We start from the raw sequence: 24495 nt of genomic DNA, 5'->3' as shown, positions 1-24495 counted from the left end.
TTTGTGGTTGCTCTCAGCTTGAGTCTGTGCTAGAAGCCATGTAGTAAACAAGAGCTTCCAGCAGGGGGCAGGATGTTCAAACATAGAAATGCGGGCTAATTATTTGGGTCTATTGTAGCTTTTGATGCTTCCAAAAGCGATTGTGGTGTTAAAACTCAAATTCAGCTTGTTAGTAGTTGCAGATGTACCAGAGACAATACTGGAATTTATCGGTTATTGTTATCTGTAGCTTCCGATACATTTTTGGGTGGTTTATCGGTTTATCTTTATCAAAGATAACTTTTCAGTTATCTGATTATCTGTTATCGAAGTAATTTTTTGATTATCTGTGCCCACCACTGGTGATTACCTTGTATGGCAGCACCCTCACATCGGGGTGAATGTGAGGCATTATTTGTAAAGTGCTTTGAGTGTCTGATGTAGATGGAAAAGTGCTATATAAATGCGGTTCATTTTATTTCTCTAGTTTGCCTGTGTTTACCCTGCCTGTGTTTACCCTGGCTTCTATTTGCACACTTTCCCCTACTATTGCATAATAATTATTGATACTAATGTAACACTGTAGGACTAATAAAGGGATATCTTAAAACATTTAGCTGAAGCTATCAATAACCACCTACTTTTAACAGTTTATCAGATTGACTTTATCACAGTTAACACTTGAGTTCGCGGTTATCAAAGCTACCTTCTAAGCTAGCTCTGCTCATCATTATTTTGGGACGTTGTCGTGCTTAGTCTTGACCTTCACATCAACGTTTTCTGACACCGGACCACCCATTCCACTTTAAGATCAAGTACGTGAGCATGTGCTGCTGTCATACCCACGACTATATAGAACTACCCCAGGTCAGTAACTACCCAGACAGACCATTGATCAATTCCAACCTCTAGAAAGTCTCCTTGTATCTTCTGCAACTAAACAAGGGCTCTCCTTAGCCTTTTTCAGCTACAGTGCATCTTCACTTTTTCCACATTTTGTTATGTTAGTCTTATTTCAAAATTGAGTAAATTCATTTCTTTGTCCTCACAACACCCCATAATGACACGATAATAACTTTTTTTTTTTTTTTTTTTTTTGCAAATATATTGAAAATAAATTACAATCACATGAATTCACAGACTTTGTTCAATACTTTGTTGATGCATCTTTGGCAGCAATTACAGCTTCAAGTCTCAAAATTACATCCTGTTTCCACTGATCATGACATGCAGGTTAGGTGATTTGGAAACTTTATAACTGTCCGGGTCTGCCTTGCAAAGAGGTCTCCATGGGACTAACCTGGTTAAATAAAATCATCCTTTGATCTTTCTACACCTTAATTGGAGTCCACCTGGGGTAAATTCAGTTGACTGGACATGATTTGGAAAGGAACACAACTGTCTACATATAAGGTCCCACAGTTAACAGTGCATGTCAGAGCACAAGCCAAGCATGAAGTCAAAGGAATTGTCTGTAGGCCTCTGAGAGAGGATTGCCTCAAGTTTTTAATGAATTTGCAAAAATTTCTAGAACTTTTTTCATGTTGTCATTATGGGGTGTTGTGAATAGACGTTTAAGGGGAAAAAACGAATTTACTCCATCTTGGAATAAGACTGTAACATTACAAAATGTGGAAAGTGACGTGTTTGAATACTTTCCCGATGCACAGTATATCCAGAAGACAAATCGATTCCACTGCAAAGCAAATTTGATCTCCAAATTTCCTGCCCAGCTGGCATGTCACACGTACGTAGAAAGGGGAGGAGAGTTATTTTGGTCGTTATTTGGTGTTTGGCTCTCCAGTACTCCCTTTGTCACATCCCACTGTGCTGCTGTATGCGAAGTTGATGACATGACAGAAAATACAGGTACTGCATTTAAATTGCCATATTTTAATTATCCTAATCTTGGTTTTCCAGCTGCATTCATCAACTTGCTCAAATACCCTGTCTTTAAATTCAGTATATTGTCATTTTTGGCAATAATCATTGTATTGTACTGTAGTACTTTCAGAATCATATGGATGATATTGCAGGAAACTGCAACCATAGTGTTACCTTAAAGCAGTAACACAGAACATTTAAAAAGAATTTTAGAAAACCTGATGTGTAATTTGACATTCTGAGGGTGAGATCGTATGGAATTGTAAAATTGTGGGCTGTGACTAACTTTCCAAAGATTCATTTAAGCTGTTTGTAACTGCAGGATCAGTTTGTCCTGTTGGACTTTTAAAAAGAGGGTTTATGATGGGATGAAAAACAGTGACCCATTAGCTACACGTGGACCTGTGCACAAGTTGCTCAGTGTGACTTGGCCAAATGAAGGGTATTAAAACTGCCTACAATAATATAATTTAAAAAAAATGATCTACAAATGGGAAAGTCTAAGGCTTCATTCACATTACCATCTGAAATGAAATAATCATATTTTTTTCTTTTTTCTTTTTTTTAAACAGCCATGTGCAGTAGTACCACGTGTGGGAATAAAAGAGGTTAAATCCTGTTGGTGCCAAACTTTATGAGCTGACTGGGTGTCGGCCAATTACAAAGTGACTTAGTTTTGTAGGACAAAAAAAAAAAATTTCAAGGTGACAATATTAGCCCAATGTTTATACAGTCAGGTCCACGAGTCCTTGGAGACTGGTTGTTTTTGTAATTTTACCTCTATACATCACCTTTTAGCTTTACTTCAAAGGGTTTTGCAAAAGTACTGCATTAGTCCCTCAGTAGTTGTGTGGCCAGTGAGCCATCACAACTCATCATTTTTGCAGCTGTTTTTCTTTGACAGTCAAAACATGGCTACATGAGCATTTCCAAGACTTGATTTGCATCATTAAAAAATACAAACAGCCTGGTACTGTGACCAATCAGTTTGGAGTAGTCAGTCCTCAAGACCTGAGTGACGTGCAAGAAAGCGCTGGTGAGGGAAGCCTCCAAGCCACACATGACAACTTTGAAGGAGTTCTTGGCTTCTGCAGTGGCATAGCGGATAAGTGGTTAGCACTGTTGCATCAAAGTGAGAAGGTTCAAGTGACCCCTTCTGTGTGGAGTTTGATTGTTCAGGTAGGTTCCTTTCGGGTGCTCCGGCTTTCTCTCACTTCCAAAGACATGCAAGTTAGATGAACGGAGAACTTTAAATCGATCATAGGCATGTTTGTCTTCTGTGGGTGACCCTGCAATTGACTGGTGTGCTGTCCAGTGTGTCCCCCGCCTCTTTTGTATTTGTATTTAAAAGTGAGCTTCCTCCTCATCCCACCAAGAAAAAACATCACTGGTTGTTTTTCACTTATATGGCTGTGAGCTTGTGACACTTAAAAATGCTTAAAAAAAACCTCCCATGCATTCTGATCCTCAGGCACCTCGCTCGGGTTCAGGCGTGGATCTGATCAGGGACCATACAGTAGTGTTCAGAATAATAGTAGTGCTATGTGACTAAAAAGATTAATCCAGGTTTTGAGTATATTTCTTATTGTTACATGGGAAACAAGGTACCAGTAGATTCAGTAGATTCTCACAAATCCAACAAGACCAAGCATTCATGATATGCACACTCTTAAGGCTATGAAATTGGGCTATTAGTAAAAAAAAAAAGTAGAAAAGGGGGTGTTCACAATAATAGTAGCATCTGCTGTTGAAGCAGCAAACTCAAAACTATTATGTTCAAACTGTTTTTTTTAGCAATCCTGTGAATCACTAAACTAGTATTTAGTTGTATAGTTGTACCATATCACCCCAATAGAGCGCTTCGCTCTCAGACTGCAGGCTTACTTGTAGTTCCTAGGGTTTGTAAGAGTAGAATGGGAGGCAGAGCCTTCAGCTTTCAGGCTCCTCTCCTGTGGAACCAGCTCCCAATTCAGATCAGGGAGACAGACACCCTCTCTACTTTTAAGATTAGGCTTAAAACTTTCCTTTTTGCTAAAGCTTATAGTTAGGGCTGGATCAGGTGACCCTGAACCATCCCTTAGTTATGCTGCTATAGACGTAGACTGCTGGGGGGTTCCCATGATGCACTGAGTGTTTCTTTCTCTTTTTGCTCTGTATGCACCACTCTGCATTTAATCATTAGTGATCGATCTCTGCTCCCCTCCACAGCATGTCTTTTTCCTGGTTCTCTCTCTCAGCCCCAACCAGTCCCAGCAGAAGACTGCCCCTCCCTGAGCCTGGTTCTGCTGGAGGTTTCTTCCTGTTAAAAGGGAGTTTTTCCTTCCCACTGTAGCCAAGTGCTTGCTCACAGGGGGTCGTTTTAACAGTTGGGGTTTTTCTGTAATTATTGTATGGCTTTGCCTTACAATATGAAGCGCCTTGGGGCAACTGTTTGTTGTGATTTGGTGCTATATAAATTAAATTGATTTGATTTGATTTTGATCTGTATAACCACAGTTTTTCGTGATTTCTTCACATCTGCGAGGCATTAATTTTGTTGGTTTGGAACCAAGATTTTGCTGGTTTACTAGTGTGCTTGGGGTCATTGTCTTGTTGAAACACCCATTTCAAGGGCATGTCCTCTTCAGCATAAGGCAACATGACCTCTTCAAGTATTTTGACATATCCAAACTGATCCATGATACCTGGTATGTGATATATAGGCCCAACACCATAGTAGGAGAAACATGCCCATATCATGATGCTTCACTGTGAACTGTGGCTTGAATTCAGAGTTTGGGGGTCGTCTCACAAACTGTCTGCGGCCCTTGGACCCAAAAAGAACAATTTTACTGTCATCAGTACACAAAATATTCCTCCATTTCTCTTTAGACCAGTTGATGTGTTCTTTGGCAAATTGTAACCTCTTCTGCACATGTCTTTTATTTAACAGAGGGACTTTGCGGGGGATTCTTGCAAATAAATTAGCTTCACACAGGCGTCTTCTAACTGTCACAGCACTTACAGGTAACTCCAGACTGTCTTTGATCATCCTGGAGCTGATCAATGGGTGAGCCTTTGCCATTCTGGTTATTCTTCTATCCATTTTGATGGTTGTTTTCTGTTTTCTTCCACACGTCTTTTTTTTTTTTTTTTTTTTGTCCATTTTAAAGCATTGGAGATCATTGTAGATGAACAGCCTATAATTTTTTGCACCTGCGTATAAGTTTTCCCCTCTCCAATCAACTTTTTAATCAAACTACACTGTTCTTCTGAACAATGTCTTGAACGTCCCATTTTCCTCAGGCTTTCAAAGAGAAAAGGGGTGGTGGCCAAGTGGTTAATGCGCTTGGTTTCAGTTCGGAAGGTTCTGGGTTCAAATCCCACCCCTGCCACATTTCTCCATGTAATGTGGAGTTGCGTCAGGAAGGGCATCCGGTGTAAAACCTGTGCCAAATCAACATGCAGATCCACCTTGGATTTGCTGTGGCGACCCCGAATGCAAACAAGGGAGCAGCCGAAGGGACTTACTTTCAAAGAGAAAAACATGTTCAACAGGTGCTGGCTTCATCCTTAAATAGGGGACACCTGATTCACACCTGTTTGTTTCACAAAATTGACGAACTCACTGACTGAATGTCACACTACTATTATTGTGAACACCCCCTTTTCTACTTTTTTTTTTACTAATAGCCCAATTTCATAGCCTTAAGAGTGTGCATATCATGAATGCTTGGTCTTGTTGGATTTGTGAGAATCTACTGAATCTACTGATATCTTGTTTCCCATGTAACAATAAGAAATATACTCAAAACCTGGATTAATCTTTTTAGTCACATAACACTACTATTATTCTGAACACTACTGTACATGCAGGTTCATGGAAAACATTGGATTTGTCACCTGTCTGGGAGGGACATTATATTTAGATCATTTCAACTAACAATGTGAATGTAGCCAGAGGTGGGTGGGGAGGGGGGGGCTGTGGGCAGTAACTCTGTCATGCCTCCTGGTGGCCACCAATACGATGTCACTAATGAACAAACATATGGAATTTATATTTTCACTTGATGGACTTATAGAAGAATGTTGGAATTCAGAAAGTGCCTCGCCTCATGAGGTGACGGATCACGTGCAGAAAACATTTAAACGTTGTTCTTGTCCTTGATTCCAGCTCGCTCTGTGAATACGTCTTTGTTTTGTTGCCAAGTACAGTGTGTGCTGCAACACTGCAGACAAAATATCACTCCCTATCTCAGTCGTCCTGATACAAAACACAACTTTGTCTGTTGAAAAGATGTTTTTGTGCACACGGAGAAAATGTTGGCTCAGTGCAGCCACAGTTTTTATTGGACACCTTCACTTGTAAAGTTGTTCTGAAGGCTAAAGGTTAAAAGTAGTATCATAATTACAACGTGTTTTGTGGTGCCTCAGCTGATTGTCAGTAGATATCAAAGGTTGGTGATACAGTCCACGCCTGAGACAACACAGTTGGTAGAAGCACGCGGTGTATTAATGTGGTCAGTTTTTATGAAAAATATGTTTTGCACAAACATTTACTTTGTATGATCTGTCTTTCAAGCTTTGGTGGACACTCGCAAGACTACTACGTAAGTTGTTCTTCTACATTTCATTGTTTGCATGAATATTCTGACTTTTCAAACAGTCTAATTACGTCACAGTCGGACTAAATTTCTTTGTGCAATATTTGTTATTTTTAAAATAGGTTTTACATCATAACTGTTTAATAATAATTTAACACGAGTGAACAACAGTTATCTGCTGTGTGTGTGTGTGTGTGTTTTAAAATGATTTAATGTAAAAGGTTTATATTGTAGCTGTTTTTCAAGCATGTTTCCCCAGATGGGTTTACAGTGGCTTTGTTTTTTAAGTGTAAAACATGTATCTACTGTGAAATTTATGGTTAGTAAATGTACCCCAGCAACTGGAAAAGGCCAAGAGGGTGTGTGTGTGTGTGTGTGTGTGTGTGTGTGTGTGTGTGTGTGTGTGTGTGTGTGTGTGTGTGTGTGTGTGTGTGTGTGTGTGTGTGTACGTACCTGATCTAATCTACTTCTGTTTATACTCATTTAGTAAAATTACATTCAAAACTAAAGAGGGCATTGACAACCAAGGGATGGTTCTCATCGGCGATACAGGTAATCAGTGTTGAATATTGTCAATTTAATGGGGTTACCCAGGATTCAGTGCTGGGGCCCCCTGCCTTTTTTCACTGAATATAGCGATTCATATTATATGTCGGTATACTGTTCCTGATCATGTTTATGCTGATGACACATGACTTTGTGTCCCTGTGTATGCACATAAGGGTACTCGTGTTGTGCTTTTCAGAAATTGTTTGATTACATCACAAAAATGGATGTCCTCCATTTTTATTATTTATTTATTTTTGGTCATTTCCTCTGCACACTAGTGAAGTTCTTAAGAACACTTGATTAATTTTTTTTTTCCTATGAAATCTCTCTAAAATGAGACCTTACCAATACAGAGACCTTGGTTAGTTCATACATTTATTTTCTTCAGACTTGACTACTTGCATGTCTTATTCTATGGCCTTGCCAATACAAACCAAGACAAACTGCAGCTGCTGGAGTTGTGACCCATGCTATAAAATCATAGCAAACCTTAAAAGTTTTGCTGCTACCAGTTAAAATGGTGACTGGACATCAACCTTCTTATCCCATACTTACATCTTGTGGAGCCTTGTGTAGAGGAAACCAGGGCACGGTGAATCACGGGGCACAGTGAATCAGTAGCTATATCTGCCAAACGACATGTATATTTGCAGCAGTTATGCCATATTTTTTTATGCATAAAGACATCCTCCTTATAAATGAGTGTTTTGTTTTTGGATACATTAAGGGTAAAACTAAGTGGCAAGTAAAGTCGTGTTTATTTCTCTATCAAAAGTAAATTTTGTGGATGTCAGTGTCTTTGTACAACCCCTGGAAAAAATTATGGAATCACCGGCCTCGGAGGATGTTCATTCAGTTGTTTAATTTTGTAGAAAAAAAAAGCAGATCACAGACATGACACAAAACTAAAGTCATTTCAAATGGCAACTTTCTGGCTTTAAGAAACACTATAAGAAATCAGGAAAAAAAAATTGTGGCAGTCAGTAACGGTTACTTTTTTAGACCAAGGAGAGAAAAAAAATGATGGAATCATGAAAAACAAAGGAATGCTCCAACACATCACTAGTATTTTGTTGCACCACCTCTGGCTTTTATAACAGCTTGCAGTCTCTGAGGCATGGACTTAATGAGTGACAAACAGTACTCTTCATCAATCTGGCTCCAACTTTCTCTGATTGTTGTTGCCAGATCAGCTTTGCAGGTTGGAGCCTTGTCATGGACCATTTTCTTCAACTTCCACCAAAGATTTTCAATTGGATTAAGATCCGGGCTATTTGCAGGCCATGACATTGACCCTATGTGTCTTTTTGCAAGGAATGTTTTCACAGTTTTTGATCTATGGCAAGATGCATTATCATCTTGAAAAATGATTTCATCATCCCCAAACATCCTTTCAATTGATGGGATAAGAAAAGTGTCCAAAATACGAGGTCTATTAGAAAAGTATCCGACCTTATTTAAAAAAAAAAACAAAAAAAACATATGGTTTTGAATCACGTGTGCTTGCGTGAGCCAACCTTGAACCTTCATGCGCAGGCGTGATTTTTTTCACGCCTGTCGGTTGCGTCATTCGCCTGTGAGCAGGCTTTGAGTGAGGAGTGGTCCACCCCCTCGGCGGATTTTCATTGTCAGGGAAATGGCTGAGAGACTGCTGCTTTGCTTGATCAAATTTTTTTTAGAAACTGTGAGGCACATCCATGTGGACACCATTCGAGAAATTCAGGTGGTTTTTGGTGAAAATTTTATGGGCTTCAAAGACATTAAGGGATGTTACTGTCGCTTTAAGGACGGCCCACAGCAGCTGTGGGGCGCGCCGCTCTCCAGCTGCCATCGACAGGCTGAACGACCATTTAATTTCTAAACGGATCGCTCTGTGGATCCGGGACCATCGTGTGCACTTTCTGTGGTTATCACAAGAGCTGGACATCACCCATTTTCCTGCAGATTTCACTTTTAACAAGAGATTTTGTCATGGAAAGCCGAGCGGAGGCTTCGCGCATCATGATGGATTCGCTGCTGGACCGACACAAAACCACCTCCGTTTTGGTCTCACAGGACGGCTTTGAGATGGCGTTCAGACAGCTGTCGGTGGTTTTTCAGTCGAGTGATTATCCAAGAAATTGTGGATGTGCCTGGACATGCCAGAACATGTTCTGTGACGCTTCATCACGGCGTTGCGTTTGCTTTGTGGCACCGCCGTGACGCGCGGAATTCCTCCGCACGTCTGTCTCAATTTGCCAAAAAAGTGCTGATGTCCACGTCTTTTCACAATTCCTGTGCTAGTCCAGACGACGTCCCTGATAAAACACAGCGTCCAGTTAGGAAAAGAACGGCACATTCCACTGTTAGGAGTTTTTGTCATGGAAAGGAGCGGACGCTTCGCGCATCATGACGACAAGCGAGACAAAGAACACCTCCGTTTTGGTCCAGAAGGACAAGCTGGGACATGCCTTCTAAGGCGTTGTTTTGTCGGTCCAGCAGCGAATCCATCATGACGCGCGAAGCGTCCGCTCAGCTTTCCACGACAAAATCTCTTGTTAAAAGTGAAATCTGCAGGAAAATGGGTGATGTCCAGCTCTTGTGATAACCAGAGAAAGTGCACACGATGGTCACGCATCCACAGAGCGATCCGTTTAGAAATGAAATGGTCGTTCAGCCTGTCGATGGCAGCTGGAGCGCGGCACGCCCCACACAGCTGCTGTGGGCCGTCCTTAAAGCGACAGTAACATCCCTTAATGTCTTTGAAGCCCATAAAATTTTCACCAAAAACCACCTGAATTTCTCGAATGGTGTCCACATGGATGTGCCTCACAGTTTCTAAAAAAAATTGATCAAGCAAAGCAGCAGTCTCTCAGCCATTTCCCTGACAATGAAAATGCGCCGAGGGGGGTGGAGCACTCCTCACTCAAAGCCTGCTCACAGGTGAATGACGCAACCGACAGGCGTGAAAAAAATCACACTTTGAAGAAATCCTTATAATCATGTGTTTTTTCATTATATTCTAAGTTGATTCACTGCGCCCTGTAAATTAGTGTCCGGGACAAAGTGAATCAAAGATTTTAAAATTGATTTTAAACACCTGTAAATTACACCTGGGGAGAAATAAATAATACAGCCTTATAAACAATAACTTGCTGTATTAAATCCACAATAGAATGACCTAAATCTACATAATGTGTTTATGCTGCCACAAAACATTTCTGATCCACTGTCCCCTTTTTTCTGTCTGCTTGTTGGCAGGATTATGTCAAAACTTCAGATCCTTGATCAAGATTTTACTTTGAAGGATTATATCAAAACTCCTTCACAAATTCTCACCAAATTTGCACCACAGTTAGATATTAGGCCATGGAAGACGTCATTAAATTTTGGAGGTGATCCCGATTCTGGATCAGGATTTCACTTTGTACACTTTTAAGGATTACGTCAAAAACGTCACAGATACAACATCATGATGTAAAATCAAGATCAGGAAGACACTATTATTTCAGCTTGTGAATTAAAGGTCAGATGGAAAGATCTTGAACAGTGTGCAATTACTGTGTTGTGGAATCTGGATCCAGGTAAAGTCCAGGTCACGATGTGAATCACATATTTTTTATTTTGAGTCCTTGACTCCTCATCAACCTTTGGCGGATGTTAGAAATCTCAGATTTCTCTTGTTTAACTTTTAGTTATGTTGGTTTTGTCCTTTTTTGTTTTTTATTTTTTTACATGTTGTATTCATGTTTCTGCTGTTTAATGTTATAAAGCCCTTGACAATCACTGTGTTGTTGTTGTTGTTGTGCTGGTCAGATGGTGAGTTTACACCCAGCCCACGTCTGTGTGTCCTAAAACGAGAGGAAGGAGAATCCTACGGTTTCCACCTGCGGATAGAGAGGGACTGCCGAGGCCACGTCATCAGAAATGTGGCTGCAGGCGGGATTGCACAGTGCAGTGGCCTGCAGAATGGAGACAGGCTTCTGGAAGTCAACGGCTGCTTCGTTGATAACATTTTGCACTTAGAAGTAAGAGAAATCTGAACTCCAGTAAAGTGTCTCCAAAGGGCTGCTGGGATTCTAAGTGGACCAGCTTTGTGTCTCACAAATCAGGTGACCCGAAAGATAAAACTAAGTGGACAGCAGGTGGGCTTATTGGTGCTGGACGGGGAGCAGTATGAGCAGGCCGTGTCACGAGGTCATGACCTCCGAGACATCAGCAGAATGCACAAGGTGGTGGACTGTAGACCGCCAAGACTCTGTCACATCAGCAAACAGCCAGCGTCAGGTCTGGGTATCAACTTCACACCTGTGGAAGGTAATCACAACAAGCCCGTGGACCGAGATGATTTCTGTCAACGGGATCTTAAAGCTCCCTCCTGTTTCTGCTCTGCAGGACGAAAAGGTCAGTTTTCTGTCAGCCCAGTGGCAGGAGGTGCAGCTGAAAAGGCAGGCGTGCGTAAGGGAGATCGCCTCGTCTGGATGAACGGAGCAAGTGTGTCCGAGCTCACACCTTCTGCACTCAGTATGATGGTACGCGCTGATGCCAAGCAGCGCCTTTTTATCATTTCATATGAAGCTCTGCAGGAAAAGGGGTGAAAAAGTATAAAATCTATTAGAGACCCTTCAGCTGCTCCCTTCTTTGCACTGGGGGTCGCCACAGCAGATCTGATGTGGATTTGGCGCAAGTTTTACACCAGATGCCCTCCCTGAAAAAACTCCACATTACATGGAGAAATGTGGCAGGGGTGGGGTTTGAACTGGGACCTCTCCCACATTCATACACACACACACACTGAAACCAAGCACCCTAACCACTTGGCCACCACCCCTGCCTCATAAATCTATTAAAGTAGAATCTCTGAAAGGGATTCTTAATTTGACAGAAGAAAAATTCTACATTCATTCCACATTTGAGTGGATTTGCTAAAAGCTGTACCAACTTATTTTATTTTCCCCTGCCATTTATATATATATATATATATATATATATATATATATATATATATATACACACACACACTAAAGAGAAAATCTGGTCACAAAATTTTAAATATTTCATGATTTTTAACCATGTCTCTTCATTAGTTTATTAGCATGATTATAACTTAAAATTCACAGGGAGCGCTCGTCAGTACAGACTGGATTGTTGGACATCTGGCTAGATTTGCTTTTGGGTGACGTATGTCACAAAAGAATAAAATGAGCATTTTGAGCTTCACTCTGCTCCAGAATTCTTGCTTGCAGTCACAGAATTGTTAACTAACCACACGTAGTTAGCTGTAGATTAGAATCAGAACCAAATTACTGTAAGTAAGTAATTAAGTAATTACTGTACTGCAAATTACTGTAATAAGTAAGTTCTCGCATACAAAATTAAAAACTGATTTGGCATAATCCCTTTGAGAGTGACCCTTGACCATGAAAAAGTAGTAGCTGATAAAACTGATGCAACTGCTTCAAAGTAATGAAGTAATCACTTACTGAAAACTTAAGTTTGGGTGACAACAGACCAGCTGCAGAGCTCCTATATACAGGTTTGGACCATTCATAGATTTTGTTCATTCATTTTTCTTTTACCCACTTTGTCACAGGGGAGCCGGAGCCTAGCACAGCAGTCACCAGGCGAGAGGTGGCGTACACCCTGGACAGGATGCCAGTCTATCACAGGGCAAACACATCCACACATACAGACAATTTGAGGTTTCCAATTCAACTAACTTGCAGGTCTTTAGAAGTGAGAGAAAGCCGGAACGAACTTGTGCAAACTCCACACAGAAAGGTCCATGCAGGAATCGATCCCACGACCTTCTTGCTGTAAAGCAACAGTGCTAACCACTAACCCACTGTGCTGCTAGATTTTGTTCATACCTTGAAACAACTCAAAATACGTAGGAAAATTCCCTTAAATCACTTACACACCATTTACAACTGAATCTGTTAATATGAGTGACATCTTATAGTTTCTTGTGTAGCGGCTGCACTCTGCCTTGTTGTTATGACTCCGCCCATTCGCTCCCCTCGGGATGCAAACTCATGCTTTCCGGCATGGTAGTCGGACTCTCTAACCAGAAGGCTAAAACCCAGGACTCTGGCACTGTGACCACAGAATCCTTTTGAGCTGTTGGTAGTGAGGTTTACTAACAACATCTGCACAGCGACACCTGCTGGCCTCCGTTACACTTGCATGAGGCCCAACACCTGGTTTCATAAAGCGGCCTAATCTTGTTTAGTCGACTAAACTCACTTAGTCGACTAATCTTTTGAAGTTAGTCGTTACACGAAGCGCTTAGTCGATTAAAGTTTCACGTTAGCCGACTAAAGTTTTTAGCCTGCTAGCGGAGGCTAATCTTATTTTAGTTGACAAAACTTCAGTGTCTTACCTCAAAAATAGCAGCTATTATGTACCACCACTTGATGGAGTAGGAAAGAAGGTGAGCCTTGTGGCGGGAGTGGGTGTTCCGCCACCTCAATAATCCATTGGAGATGTTTACAGATGCTGAGGTTCAACAGTGATCCCGCTTACGCCTGCCTCTTCATGGTGCACATGATAGCTCCAGCTCTTCTTCAGGATTTGATTGCACTGAGGTTTTATGCCTGTGGGACCTTTCAGCAGGTTATCAGCAACACCATCCATGTCTCCAAGTCGACTGTGTGCTGAACCCAGCCTTGGTTGTAGCAGATGGCCAACCCGGAAGTAAACAAAACTCTCCCACGTTGGAGGTGTTTCTTGGCAACGGCACTCGAAATGCCGCTTGTGCCTGTGAAAATTGTCAACTTGCGTTAGATGGCTAATCTACAAGTTTAGCCATCTATGTGAAACAGAGATTAGACGGCTGATTTTGGGCAACTAACCTTAGTCGACTAGGCAAGTTAAGTAAACTAAAAGATTATACCTCTTTATGAAACTGGCCCGTTGTGAGTCATGCACAGAACATCTGTAAATAAGGTTATTTCCTGGAAAACTTTATCAAAAAGAACTCCTATTGCATTATTAAATTTCTTGGATCAATCTGTTTCTGATCCTGACTGAAGTCAAACAGGTGTTCCGACTTTCCCTCTCACTATAAATTTAATCTATTAGTGTTGGTGACAGTCTTAAATAAATAAATAAATAAATAAATAAATAAATTCAGGTGAAAACAGGCTGGTGGAGGCAAAAAAAAAAAAAAAAAACCTACTTACTGAATCAGCTTTTATCAACTCTAAAATAAAAAGACAAAGGTGTTCTGTTCAACTCGTGCTATTTTACTGTAGATGAAAAAATGTGGCAACCACATCACCATCATGGTGATCGACAGTGAGAGTGAGAAGAACTACGTTGAACAGGGGATGCCCATCCTGCCTGCGATGGCTGTTCCACATAATCTTCCTTACAAAGCCAGAAAACTGCACCTGGTCTGTGGACCGGAGGGCTACGGATTCCTCCTCCGCCTGGAGGCCGCTCCAGCAGGACGCACTGGTGAGGACACAAAAAGAACAAAACTCACAGAATTCCATTCTGTGGGTCTTTCCCTTCAGGTTTTGTGTGCTCTGAATACAGCTCACGTTGTGCGTAAGGTGGATCGTGGCGGTCCGGCAGGGAAGGCGGGTATGAAGGACGGAGAGGTGCTGCTGGAGGTCAATGAAGAGTCGGTGGAATCTCTCACGCATGAGGAGATTGTAGACAAAGTGAAGCAAAGCACACAGCAGATCTCCTTCACCACCATCAGGCCTCAGGGGCTCGAGTTTTACACCCAGGTGGGCGTCGGTCATCTTCGCAAAGGTTCCGGAACATGATGCTGTAAAAACTAAATGCTACAATATAACATGTGCCAGCTAGGTATGACAGTAATCTTTGATCATATCATTTGAGCTTTGCTGAAATGGTTGGGCCAAGCCTTGATTAGAAAAATCCAAATTTTGCACTTTTTTTTTGTCATGACAACATAACAAAACTATTGATATAAGCTGGATCCTCCCATCAAGCCCTTTAATTTGGTGTATGGCACAACATGTTTTACTCAAATATGAAATTTGACCTAATTGTAGATCATCTTTGCCCTCAAGGTAAACCCTGTTGATTACGGCCAATCATGTATGCTTGGTAATGGCTTATGTACCAGACCACATACTATCATCCTGTGACGTTTGGAGACAAAGTTTCAAAAATTGCAACCAGGAAAGTTGTTTTGGTGATTTTAGTGTTTGATCTTCCTGTGACCTTGACCCTTTTGTATGCTGAATGGTATCTCCATAGGACTGCTCAAGCTTGGGTAGGATTACTTTGAAATGTAATCAGATTACAAGTAATCCAAATGTATGTACATACATACATGTATTCCACATGTATTCTTTCAAAGTAATCCTACCCAACCTTGGCTGCTATATGTGAACTTACAAGAGTCTCGAATGATGATTCACACCTACAGTAGTGTTCAGAATAATAGTAGTGCTATGTGACTAAAAAGATTAATCCAGGTTTTGAGTATATTTCTTATTGTTACATGGGAAACAAGGTACCAGTAGATTCAGTAGATTCTCACAGATCCAACAAGACCAAGCATTCATGATATTCACACTCTTAAGGCTATGAAATTGGGCTATTAGTAAAAAAAAAAAGTAGAAAAGGGGGTGTTCACAATAATAGTAGCATCTGCTGTTGACGCTACAAACTCAAAACTATTATGTTCAAACTGCTTTTTTAGCAATCCTGTGAATCACTAAACTAGTATTTAGTTGTATAACCACAGTTTTTCATGATTTCTTCACATCTGCGAGGCATGGAGTCAACCAAATTGTGGCACCTTTCAGCTGTTATTCCACTCCAAGATTCTAACAACATTCCACAATTCATTCACATTTCTTGGTTTTGCTTCAGAAACAGCTTTTTTGATGTCACCCCACAAGTTCTCAATTGGATTTAGGTCCGGGGATTGAGCAGGCCACTCCAAAACATTAATTTTGTTGGTTTGGAACCAAGATTTTGCTGGTTTACTAGTGTGCTTGGGGTCATTGTCTTGTTGAAACACCCATTTCAAGGGCATGTCCTCTTCAGCATAAGGCAACATGACCTCTTCAAGTATTTTGACATATCCAAACTGATCCATGATACCTGGTATGCGATATATAGGCCCAACACCATAGTAGGAGAAACATGCCCATATCATGATGCTTGCACCACCATGCTTCACTGACTATGTTTACATGCCATTAATATTCGGGTTAAGGTCAATATTCCAGTTTCTGAATCATTAGGAAGAACACGTTTACATGCTTAAGCAGACAGAGTTACTCCTGTATACATAGTCACTGGTATTATTTGGAATATCCCCATCTAAACAGCCACACACGTCTTCCACCGGTGCTTGATTTGGTCTGGCGTTTGTGCAAATTCTGTTTCGTGTAATCCTGCTTCACTCACACTTTTCTCAAACAGGCATGAACTTTTTCTCTCCTGCGGGCTGCCTCCGCATCAAAACAGCGAGCGTAATCTCTGGACCTGTTGCCAGATTTGGCGCATCTACACAGAAGAGAGGGGGACTTTTGGTGTGAGTGGCCCGGTGCACCGTTTACCGAGAACGCAGACACGGTAAGTGCATCGGAGGCAGAGCAATCGCGGTGATATGCCGACCGGTGCCTCGACCGGCCCGCCTGATAAGGACGCAGAACACAATGCGATGTTTACCTCTGCTTCTGTGGTGTCCGGTGGGCTGCGCGCGCCGCATACAAGTAGTTGCTGTACTCAAAAGACCAAGATTCCTTGCGGATAGGACATGCGCAGAACACAAAATAATGTTCCTTTCTATGGGGATATCCCAATGCGCGTTTATATGACCTGATATTTGGGTTAGAAAAGGAGTAACCCAGGGGTCATATTCTGGTTTTTAAAAACCAGAATATGAGCATATTCGGGTTTTTGCGGGTGTTTACATGGCTGTGCGCAACCGGGTTATTGCTAATATTCCGGTTATGAAAGGGTTATTGGCTGCATGTAAATGTAGTCAGTGTCTTCACTGTGAACTGTGGCTTGAATTCAGAGTTTGGGGGTCGTCTCACAAACTGTCTGCGGCCCTTGGACCCAAAAAGAACAATTTTACTCTCATCAGTCCACAAAATATTCCTCCATTTCTCTTTAGGTCAGTTGATGTGTTCTTTGGCAAATTGTAACCTCTTCTGCACATGTCTTTTATTTAACAGAGGGACTTTGCAGGGGATTCTTGCAAATAAATTAGCTTCACACAGGCGTCTTCTAACTGTCACAGCACTTACAGGTAACTCCAGACTGTCTTTGATCATCCTGGAGCTGATCAATGGGTGAGCCTTTGCCATTCTGGTTATTCTTCTATCCATTTTGATGGTTGTTTTCCGTTTTCTTCCACGTGTCTGTTTTTTTTTTTTTTTGTCCATTTTAAAGCATTGGAGATCATTGTAGATGAACAGCCTATAATTTTTTGCACCTGTGTATAAGTTTTCCCCTCTCCAATCAACCTTTTAATCAAACTACGCTGTTCTTCTGAACAATGTCTTGAACGTCCTATTTTCCTCAGGCTTTCAAAGAGAAAAGCATGTTCAACAGGTGCTGTCTTCATCCTTAAATAGGGGACACCTGATTCACACCTGTTTGTTCCACAAAATAGACGAACTCACTGACTGAATGCCACACTGCTATTATTGTGAACACCCCCTTTTCTACTTTTTTTTTTACTAATAGCCCAATTTCATAGCCTTAAGAGTGTGCATATCATGAATGCTTGGTCTTGTTGGATTTGTGAGAATCTACTGAATCTACTGGTACCTTGTTTCCCATGTAACAATAAGAAATATACTCAAAACCTGGATTAATCTTTTTAGTCACATAGCACTACTATTATTCTGAACACTACTGTACCTAATAACATAAGAGTGACCACAAGGAACCTGCAATTTGTAAAAGGTTTCTTTATTTTATGTTGCATGTTAAATGGGCCACAATTGGAGATTTTCTGCTCCTCATCTGTATTTTTCAGATCATCAAATTTCAGTGCTGAAGATGCAGTATTATGAAATTTTGCAGACCTACTAATGGACTCGCTGACTCCATTAACTCCAAAATTTAAATTGCATGTTCTTGAAACTCAGATCTGGCCTTTCCTGGAATAGATGTTATTGCATTTTTATTTGCACTTGGTGTGGGTGTGATTTTTAATAATAATAAAAATCAAGAAGTCCACAGTACACTGAAACAATGTCGTAATCCGCATCAGGATAAGGTTGAGTGATGACTTTATCTTTTGATGGTTTTGTTCCTGCAGCTGGGTCTGTCACCTCTTCTGTTCTGTGAGGATGCTGAGCTTCAGCAAGAAAAGGACAGCGGCGTGGCAGCGTCCTCTGTACCGGAGCAGACAGGCCACACGCTCACAAACGCTGCTGCACACGTCGGTGATTGTGAGGTAAAAAAATATACATAAATCGGATTATTATAAGAATGGATGGTATCCTTTAGATGTATGTTAACTTATTTATAACTGTTATATTTATGGTGTTTCATTTTGTCTCAACAGGATGAAGGAAATCATGAAATATCATATTTGTAAGAGACTGAAATACAAGTCCCTTTGCAGAGACTTTTAACTGAGTGGGTTGAGGAAAAACAACTAGTTATTGACCTAACTTTAAAACTGTAATGTGTAACTGTGGGGTGTACATTTGTTCAGTCACTGGCACCAAGAACAGTGTTAATTTTAATATTTGCCAATAATGACCACAAGATTTGTCACCCAGGTGAAATTCATCTTATGCACAATAAAGTTCAGAAATAAAGGAGAATAATCACTATTAACTGACTTATTGTTGCACATTCTTATTGTTTTTAGTTCGTCTTCTTCCATGTGATTTTTTTTTTTTTTTTTAATGTTTTGATAGAATAGAATAATTCTTTATTGTCCACCGATGTGGAAAATTGTCTTCAGCTCACCAGCACAAAAAAGACAACACTAAAATACAAACATAGTCATACAAACACACGAATAAAACAAAAATAAGATACATAAAATACATAGAAGTAAAGGAAGAAGTAGAGTAAGACCTAGTAAAATAAATAAAATGTAAAATAAGATCTAATAAAATCAAATAAAACAGAAGTAAAGCAGTTCAGGTTTCTGCATCTTGCGTAAATCACTTGAGATCAGCACTCAGGTTGATGTTGCCCTTTCTCTCGCCTTACTTTAAGATCTGAAAGCTACAGTATGTAGGATTTGAGGAGGTTCATTTGCAGAAATAGAATATAGCATTCATACCGTTCTGCTCATTAGTGTATACCAAATTTGACCGTTGGAGGGTCCAGAGCCAAGAATCAGCCCACCTCCTTTGTTGAAAGTAAATTGGTTAAACGCCCACCTTGAAACCATTGCATTGTGTTGTAGAATCTGGATCCAGGTAAAGTCCGGGTCACAATGTGAATCACATGAAAATTCAGTAAGGTATATCTTATATATTATATTCCAATTCTAAGGTGGAACTATGCCAGTATACAAAGGTATATCTAAAAAGGAAGAGTAAAATAGGAGAGTAGAAAAGAGTAGAGTAGAGCCACTTAGGTGCCTGGTCTTGCGAACCAGTGATGGTAGGTTAAAAAGCTTTTTTTATCCCATGGGAACTTTCCCTACACACCCACGCAGCTCAAGAAAAAGGTATATATAATATAATAAGTAATAAGACATAAGAAGGATAAGACATCACAGGAGAAGATTGTTATCAAACACAAAGGAACCAACTATTTTGTAAGCTACGATGAACGTGGCTAAGGCCAGCTAGATAAGCTAATGTTAGCTGTTGGGTAGGGTGACCAAACATCCTGTTTTCCCAGGACATGTCCTGGTTTCTCTGAGAAGCCTATCTGAATTTGTGTCTTCGGATATAGATAGTACTTTGTAATATAACAAATTTCTAGCCATACAGAGGAAGCATATTTTAAATGTATTGAAATTATAAGGCGTCTTTGAGTAGACTTCGGAGTATCTCATTGCCAGGTCGAGTGTCCTGGTTTTTCGGTAGTCAAAATATGGTCACCCTACTTGGGTATAACTAATTGTACCCCACTTTTTTTTTCTAAGGCCGGCTAGATAAGCTAACATTAGCTGTTAGGTATAACTAATTGTACCCCATGTCATTTTGAGTCCTCGTCAACTCTGATTGCCCTTGTTCTCTCGTTACATTATTGGAGTGGAGAGAGCTGTAGTTGTATCTTCCAATCTCCACTACAAATAAGAACCCTGTCAGTCTCTTCAGCAAGCAAAACAAATATTTTCTGCATAAATACTTTATCATTACCTTTATTATTACCTATCATTACCACTCTTACTATTTAAGAGTGTTACCTTTTTGTGATCAATGTCACCATTTAAACATCTCTAAAGTGTTCAAAGTCGTGTTTCGCCAGGAGCTCAACTCCATCTCTCCTACTCTCTCGTGTCATGTGACCCATGAAATTAGACATTTTATTGAAACTGGCATTCCGAGGCACATGATTGGCCAGGCTCCTGCATCGGCCCACCCTCTCTTCAGGCAGAACTTCGTGTGGAGAGATTGTGAAATGGAAGCTTATTCATATAGCTTATCACGAGAGACGTCTAGGGAAAATAAATCCCCTTCACCAAAGAACACAAACCAAACTGTCCACTGATAGCCTAACGCAATCTGCAACCTCACCACGAGAGGCACTCAATCATACACACTCTAGCTATCTCTCTCACACTCACAAGCGCCACTAGATTGTCATTATATTCCTGTGAGATAATGAGTATATCTCATCTAAATCAATTCTAAAATTTACCAGTAATAAAATTATAAAGAGAACTGATGTTTTAAGAGTGGCCATATGGAGTTTGTTGCAGAAGAGTTCAGAAAGATACGATTGGAGTGTTTTGATGACCATTTACAGTTGACGATGAAAGACTTAGAATACATAGAATAGAATTTATTATTATCATTGTACATGACACCAGAAAAAAAATACTGTGTATGACAATGAAATTAAAAACAATCTCTTAAAAGCACATTTAAAATAAATAAACTGAATAATAAATAACCCTAAAAATTCTACATAAAACCTAGTTAAAACACTCAATCACAATCATAAAATGGCAGGTCCAGCAGCATTCAGTGCACAAACAGCTCTTCCCACAAAGCTGTTTTTAAGTCTGTTTGTTCTGGCCTTAAGTGCCCTGTATCGTCTGCCTGATGGCAATAATTCAAACAAATAGTGTCCAGGATGGGAGGAGTCTCTGATTATAGTCCTTGCCTTCCTGAGACAACAACTTGTATACAGTTCCTCTAATGAAGGCAAGAGACAACCAGTGATCTTCTGGGCTGTGGTGACGACCCTCTGGAGAGCTTTCCTGTCTGTGACTGTGCAGCTGGAAAACCACACACACAGACAGTAGGTCAAAATGCTCTCTATGGAGCAGCGATAGAAGGACACCAGCAGTCTCTGTGGCAGATGGTTATTCCTGAGAACCCTCAGGAAATAGAGTCTCTGCTGTGCCTTCTTGATGGTAGCCATAGTATTTGTGCTCCAAGTCAGGTCGTCTCTCAAATACACACCCAGAAAATGAAATTCAGAGACCCACTCCACACAGTCCCCATCGATGACCGGTGGCTGGATGACTGTTTTCCTCCTTCTATAGTCCACCACCATCTCCTTTGTCTTTGAGGTGTTGAGGATCAAACTGTTCTCCCTACACCAGGCAGACAACCGCTGCACCTCCTCTCTATAGGCGGACTCATCCTCACCAGAAATGAGTCCCACCACAGTAGTATCATCAGCAAACTTAATGATATTGTTGCTGAAGTGAGAGGGGGTGCAGTCATAGGTGTAGAGGGTGTAGAGCAAAAGACTCATCACGCAGCCCTGAGGGGAGCCGGTGCTGAGGCTAATGGCCGAAGAGATGTGAGGGCCAACTCTCACCCTCTGAGAGCGGTCTGTGAGGAAGTCCAAGATCCACCGGCAAATGCAGTGGGACACCCCCAGGTCCAACAACTTAATCACCAGCCTCCTTGGAAGAATGGTATTAAATGCTGAGCTAAAGTCCCCAAAGAGCAGCCTCACATAGCTCCCCTGCTGCTCCAGATGGGACAGAGCAGCAGGTAGAGCCATAATGATGGCATCCTCCGTGGACCTGCTCGCATGAAAAGCAAACTGATGAGGGTCAAAACCCAGGGGGAAGGCAGGAGATGATATAGGCCTGGACTAACTTTTCGAAGCACTTCATAATAATCGGAGTTAGTGCCACCGGGCGATAGTCATTCAGATCACTGATCCTGGTCTTCTTAGGGAGGGGGACAATAATAGAGGACTTCAGCCAGGGGGGGACAGCAGCCTGGCTCAGGGACTGGTTGAAAATGTTTGTAAACACACCAGCTAACTGAGCTGTACATTCCCTCAACACCCGTCCCGAGACGCCATCCGGACCCGCAGCTTTCCTTGAATTCACCCCCCTCAACACCAGCCTCAACTCCTGTTCCTCCAGTGTGAGGACGTGGCTGTTGAGGGCAGGTGAGGGGACGATGACTGTCTCTGGTGGCTGCACTTCAAAACGGGCAAAGAAGCTATTGAGGTTCTCTGCCAGTGAGGCATCACTGTAGTCTGCCAACAGGGTGCTGGGTCGGTGGTTCGTGATGTGCTGAACACCGTGCCACACCCGCCAAGAGTCCTGACTCTGGAAGCAGTCCTCTATTCGCCTCCTATAAGCTGTCTTGGCACATCTGATCCCCTTCTTCAGGTTGGCTCTGGCGGCACTGTACAGCTCCTGTACAGCTGTGTTAACTTGGTGTTAAAGTCAGAACAAGAAGCTGCACTGAAATAGATCTATCTGGGAACAGGCACATTCTGTGTGTTGTTGCTCCAACGAGAGTGGCACGCTGAGTAGGGCGACGAAAGTAGTCCGGTGCGCATATATATATATATATATATATATATATATATACGAGGTCTATTAGAAAAGTATCCGACCTTATTATTTTTTTCAAAAACCATATGGATTTGAATCACGTGTGATTACATCAGACATGCTTGAACCCTCGTGGGCATGCGAGAGTTTTTTCACGCCTGTCGGTTACGTCATTCGCCTGTGGCCCGACATGTGAGTCACATGTCGGCGGGACCTGACCACGGGGGGTCGCGACAGGAAAAACACCTCCGTTGGAAACCTTAACGGGCAAGTTGGAACATGCCCAAGCTGTTAAACAATTTCTCAGTTACTCACTTGTTGAAAGCCATCAAAAGCCGCCTGAATTTTACGAATGGTTTTCAACACGGAGGTGTTTTTCCTGTCGCGGCGCACTTACATGCATAGGTTCATTGGAAAGAGCTTTCAAATGGCCTTAAAACAAGCCTGCATTTATTAAAATCCGTTAAGACATAAGGACGCTAGTGCAAAAAAACAGTTTATTATTGATGACCGGCACATTTCCACCCTTAGTAATGGCGCCTTCCTGTCCTGAGCGACACTAATAGACTGAGGCCCACACGTCCATTCCAGTCTATATTTCCATGGTCACCCTCCCCCTGAGTATTTTCCTATAAAAACGTAAGTAATAGATTTGCCAAGGGATGCCAGTTTCCCGTGGGGTGGCCAGAGTGTTTGCTGGGCCCACATGTGTAAAAGGTTGCCTGGACATTTTGGGTCTTTTATTGTTGAGGAAGACTGGAGGGATTGGGCCTCATGTATCAATGTTGCGCACCTGTGGCGTAAATTTACGGCGTAAACTTGAAATACACCAAAGTCGCCGTGACATGTATCAAGCAGTGCGCACCTGCCCATTTCCGGCGTACACCTGACGTGATCTTGATAAATGCGGCGGTTGGAAACGATCGTAATGATAATAAACACGCCCATAAATATTCAGACTCCGCTTCAGACACACCCTCATTTTACGACATGGAAGCCAGTTGTCCCTCATTAATCGCTGGAGTTACGTTCTAAAAAATAGCCCGAAATACGCGAAACCGCAACATAGTCAGCGTTATTTTTTACAATTATTATAGACGTTTCAAAGCTGTAAAACCCCTCACGACACACTTTATACACTTTCTCAATCAGACATGAACATTTTCTCACTTTTCTCTCGTGTGTAAACACTCTCAAAGTTCAAACCTTAGTAGGAAAATAAGACCAAACTGTTTTCAGGCCCAAACATTTGTTTGAGAAATAAAAATAGAACGTTTTCCTATAAATAATTATGATGGCATTTAGAACTAACGAATTAATTTTAACGATCAACGAACGAGGTTGGACACATAAGAAATGATTAATAGTGACTGAGCAGTATGTCACAGATCGGGCCTCTGCGTCCTGACGCCGCGCCTTTTTCCACTCGCACCTGGCTGCTGCAGGTGTTTGTTTCCGTGTGACAAACACAGTTATGAGTAGTTGTTGGCGCTCTTTTTTCTTCTGGGCAACAAGATTCTTAGAAACAGATACGCAGAACCAGGGCCGTAGGTTTGCATATGGACCATAGGGACAAGTCACAACCAATATTTTGGGATGGCAAAATAGTCCCTA

General features: G+C 41.4%; 1 protein-coding gene across 1 annotated transcript; it reads left to right on the top strand.

Annotated features, from left to right (window-relative positions):
• The first annotated feature begins 1796 nt into the window (after positions 1-1796).
• On the top strand, positions 1797-18579 carry pdzd3b (PDZ domain containing 3b). The gene is made up of 10 exons (XM_034179002.1): positions 1797-1848; positions 6425-6452; positions 6934-6998; positions 10791-11002; positions 11087-11291; positions 11370-11506; positions 14231-14435; positions 14517-14713; positions 18247-18384; positions 18496-18579. The coding sequence occupies exons 1-10, from the start codon at positions 1833-1835 to the stop codon at positions 18526-18528; spliced, it is 1236 nt and encodes a 411-aa protein (XP_034034893.1). The 5' UTR covers positions 1797-1832; the 3' UTR covers positions 18529-18579.
• The last annotated feature ends 5916 nt before the right edge of the window (positions 18580-24495 follow it).

This window comes from Thalassophryne amazonica, chromosome 9, assembly GCF_902500255.1.
Source record: "Thalassophryne amazonica chromosome 9, fThaAma1.1, whole genome shotgun sequence".
In the NCBI taxonomy this organism is placed as follows: Eukaryota; Metazoa; Chordata; class Actinopteri; order Batrachoidiformes; family Batrachoididae; genus Thalassophryne; species Thalassophryne amazonica.
The sequence above is the reverse complement of the archived record's forward strand: the minus strand, read 5'-3'. Positions and strand labels throughout refer to the sequence as shown.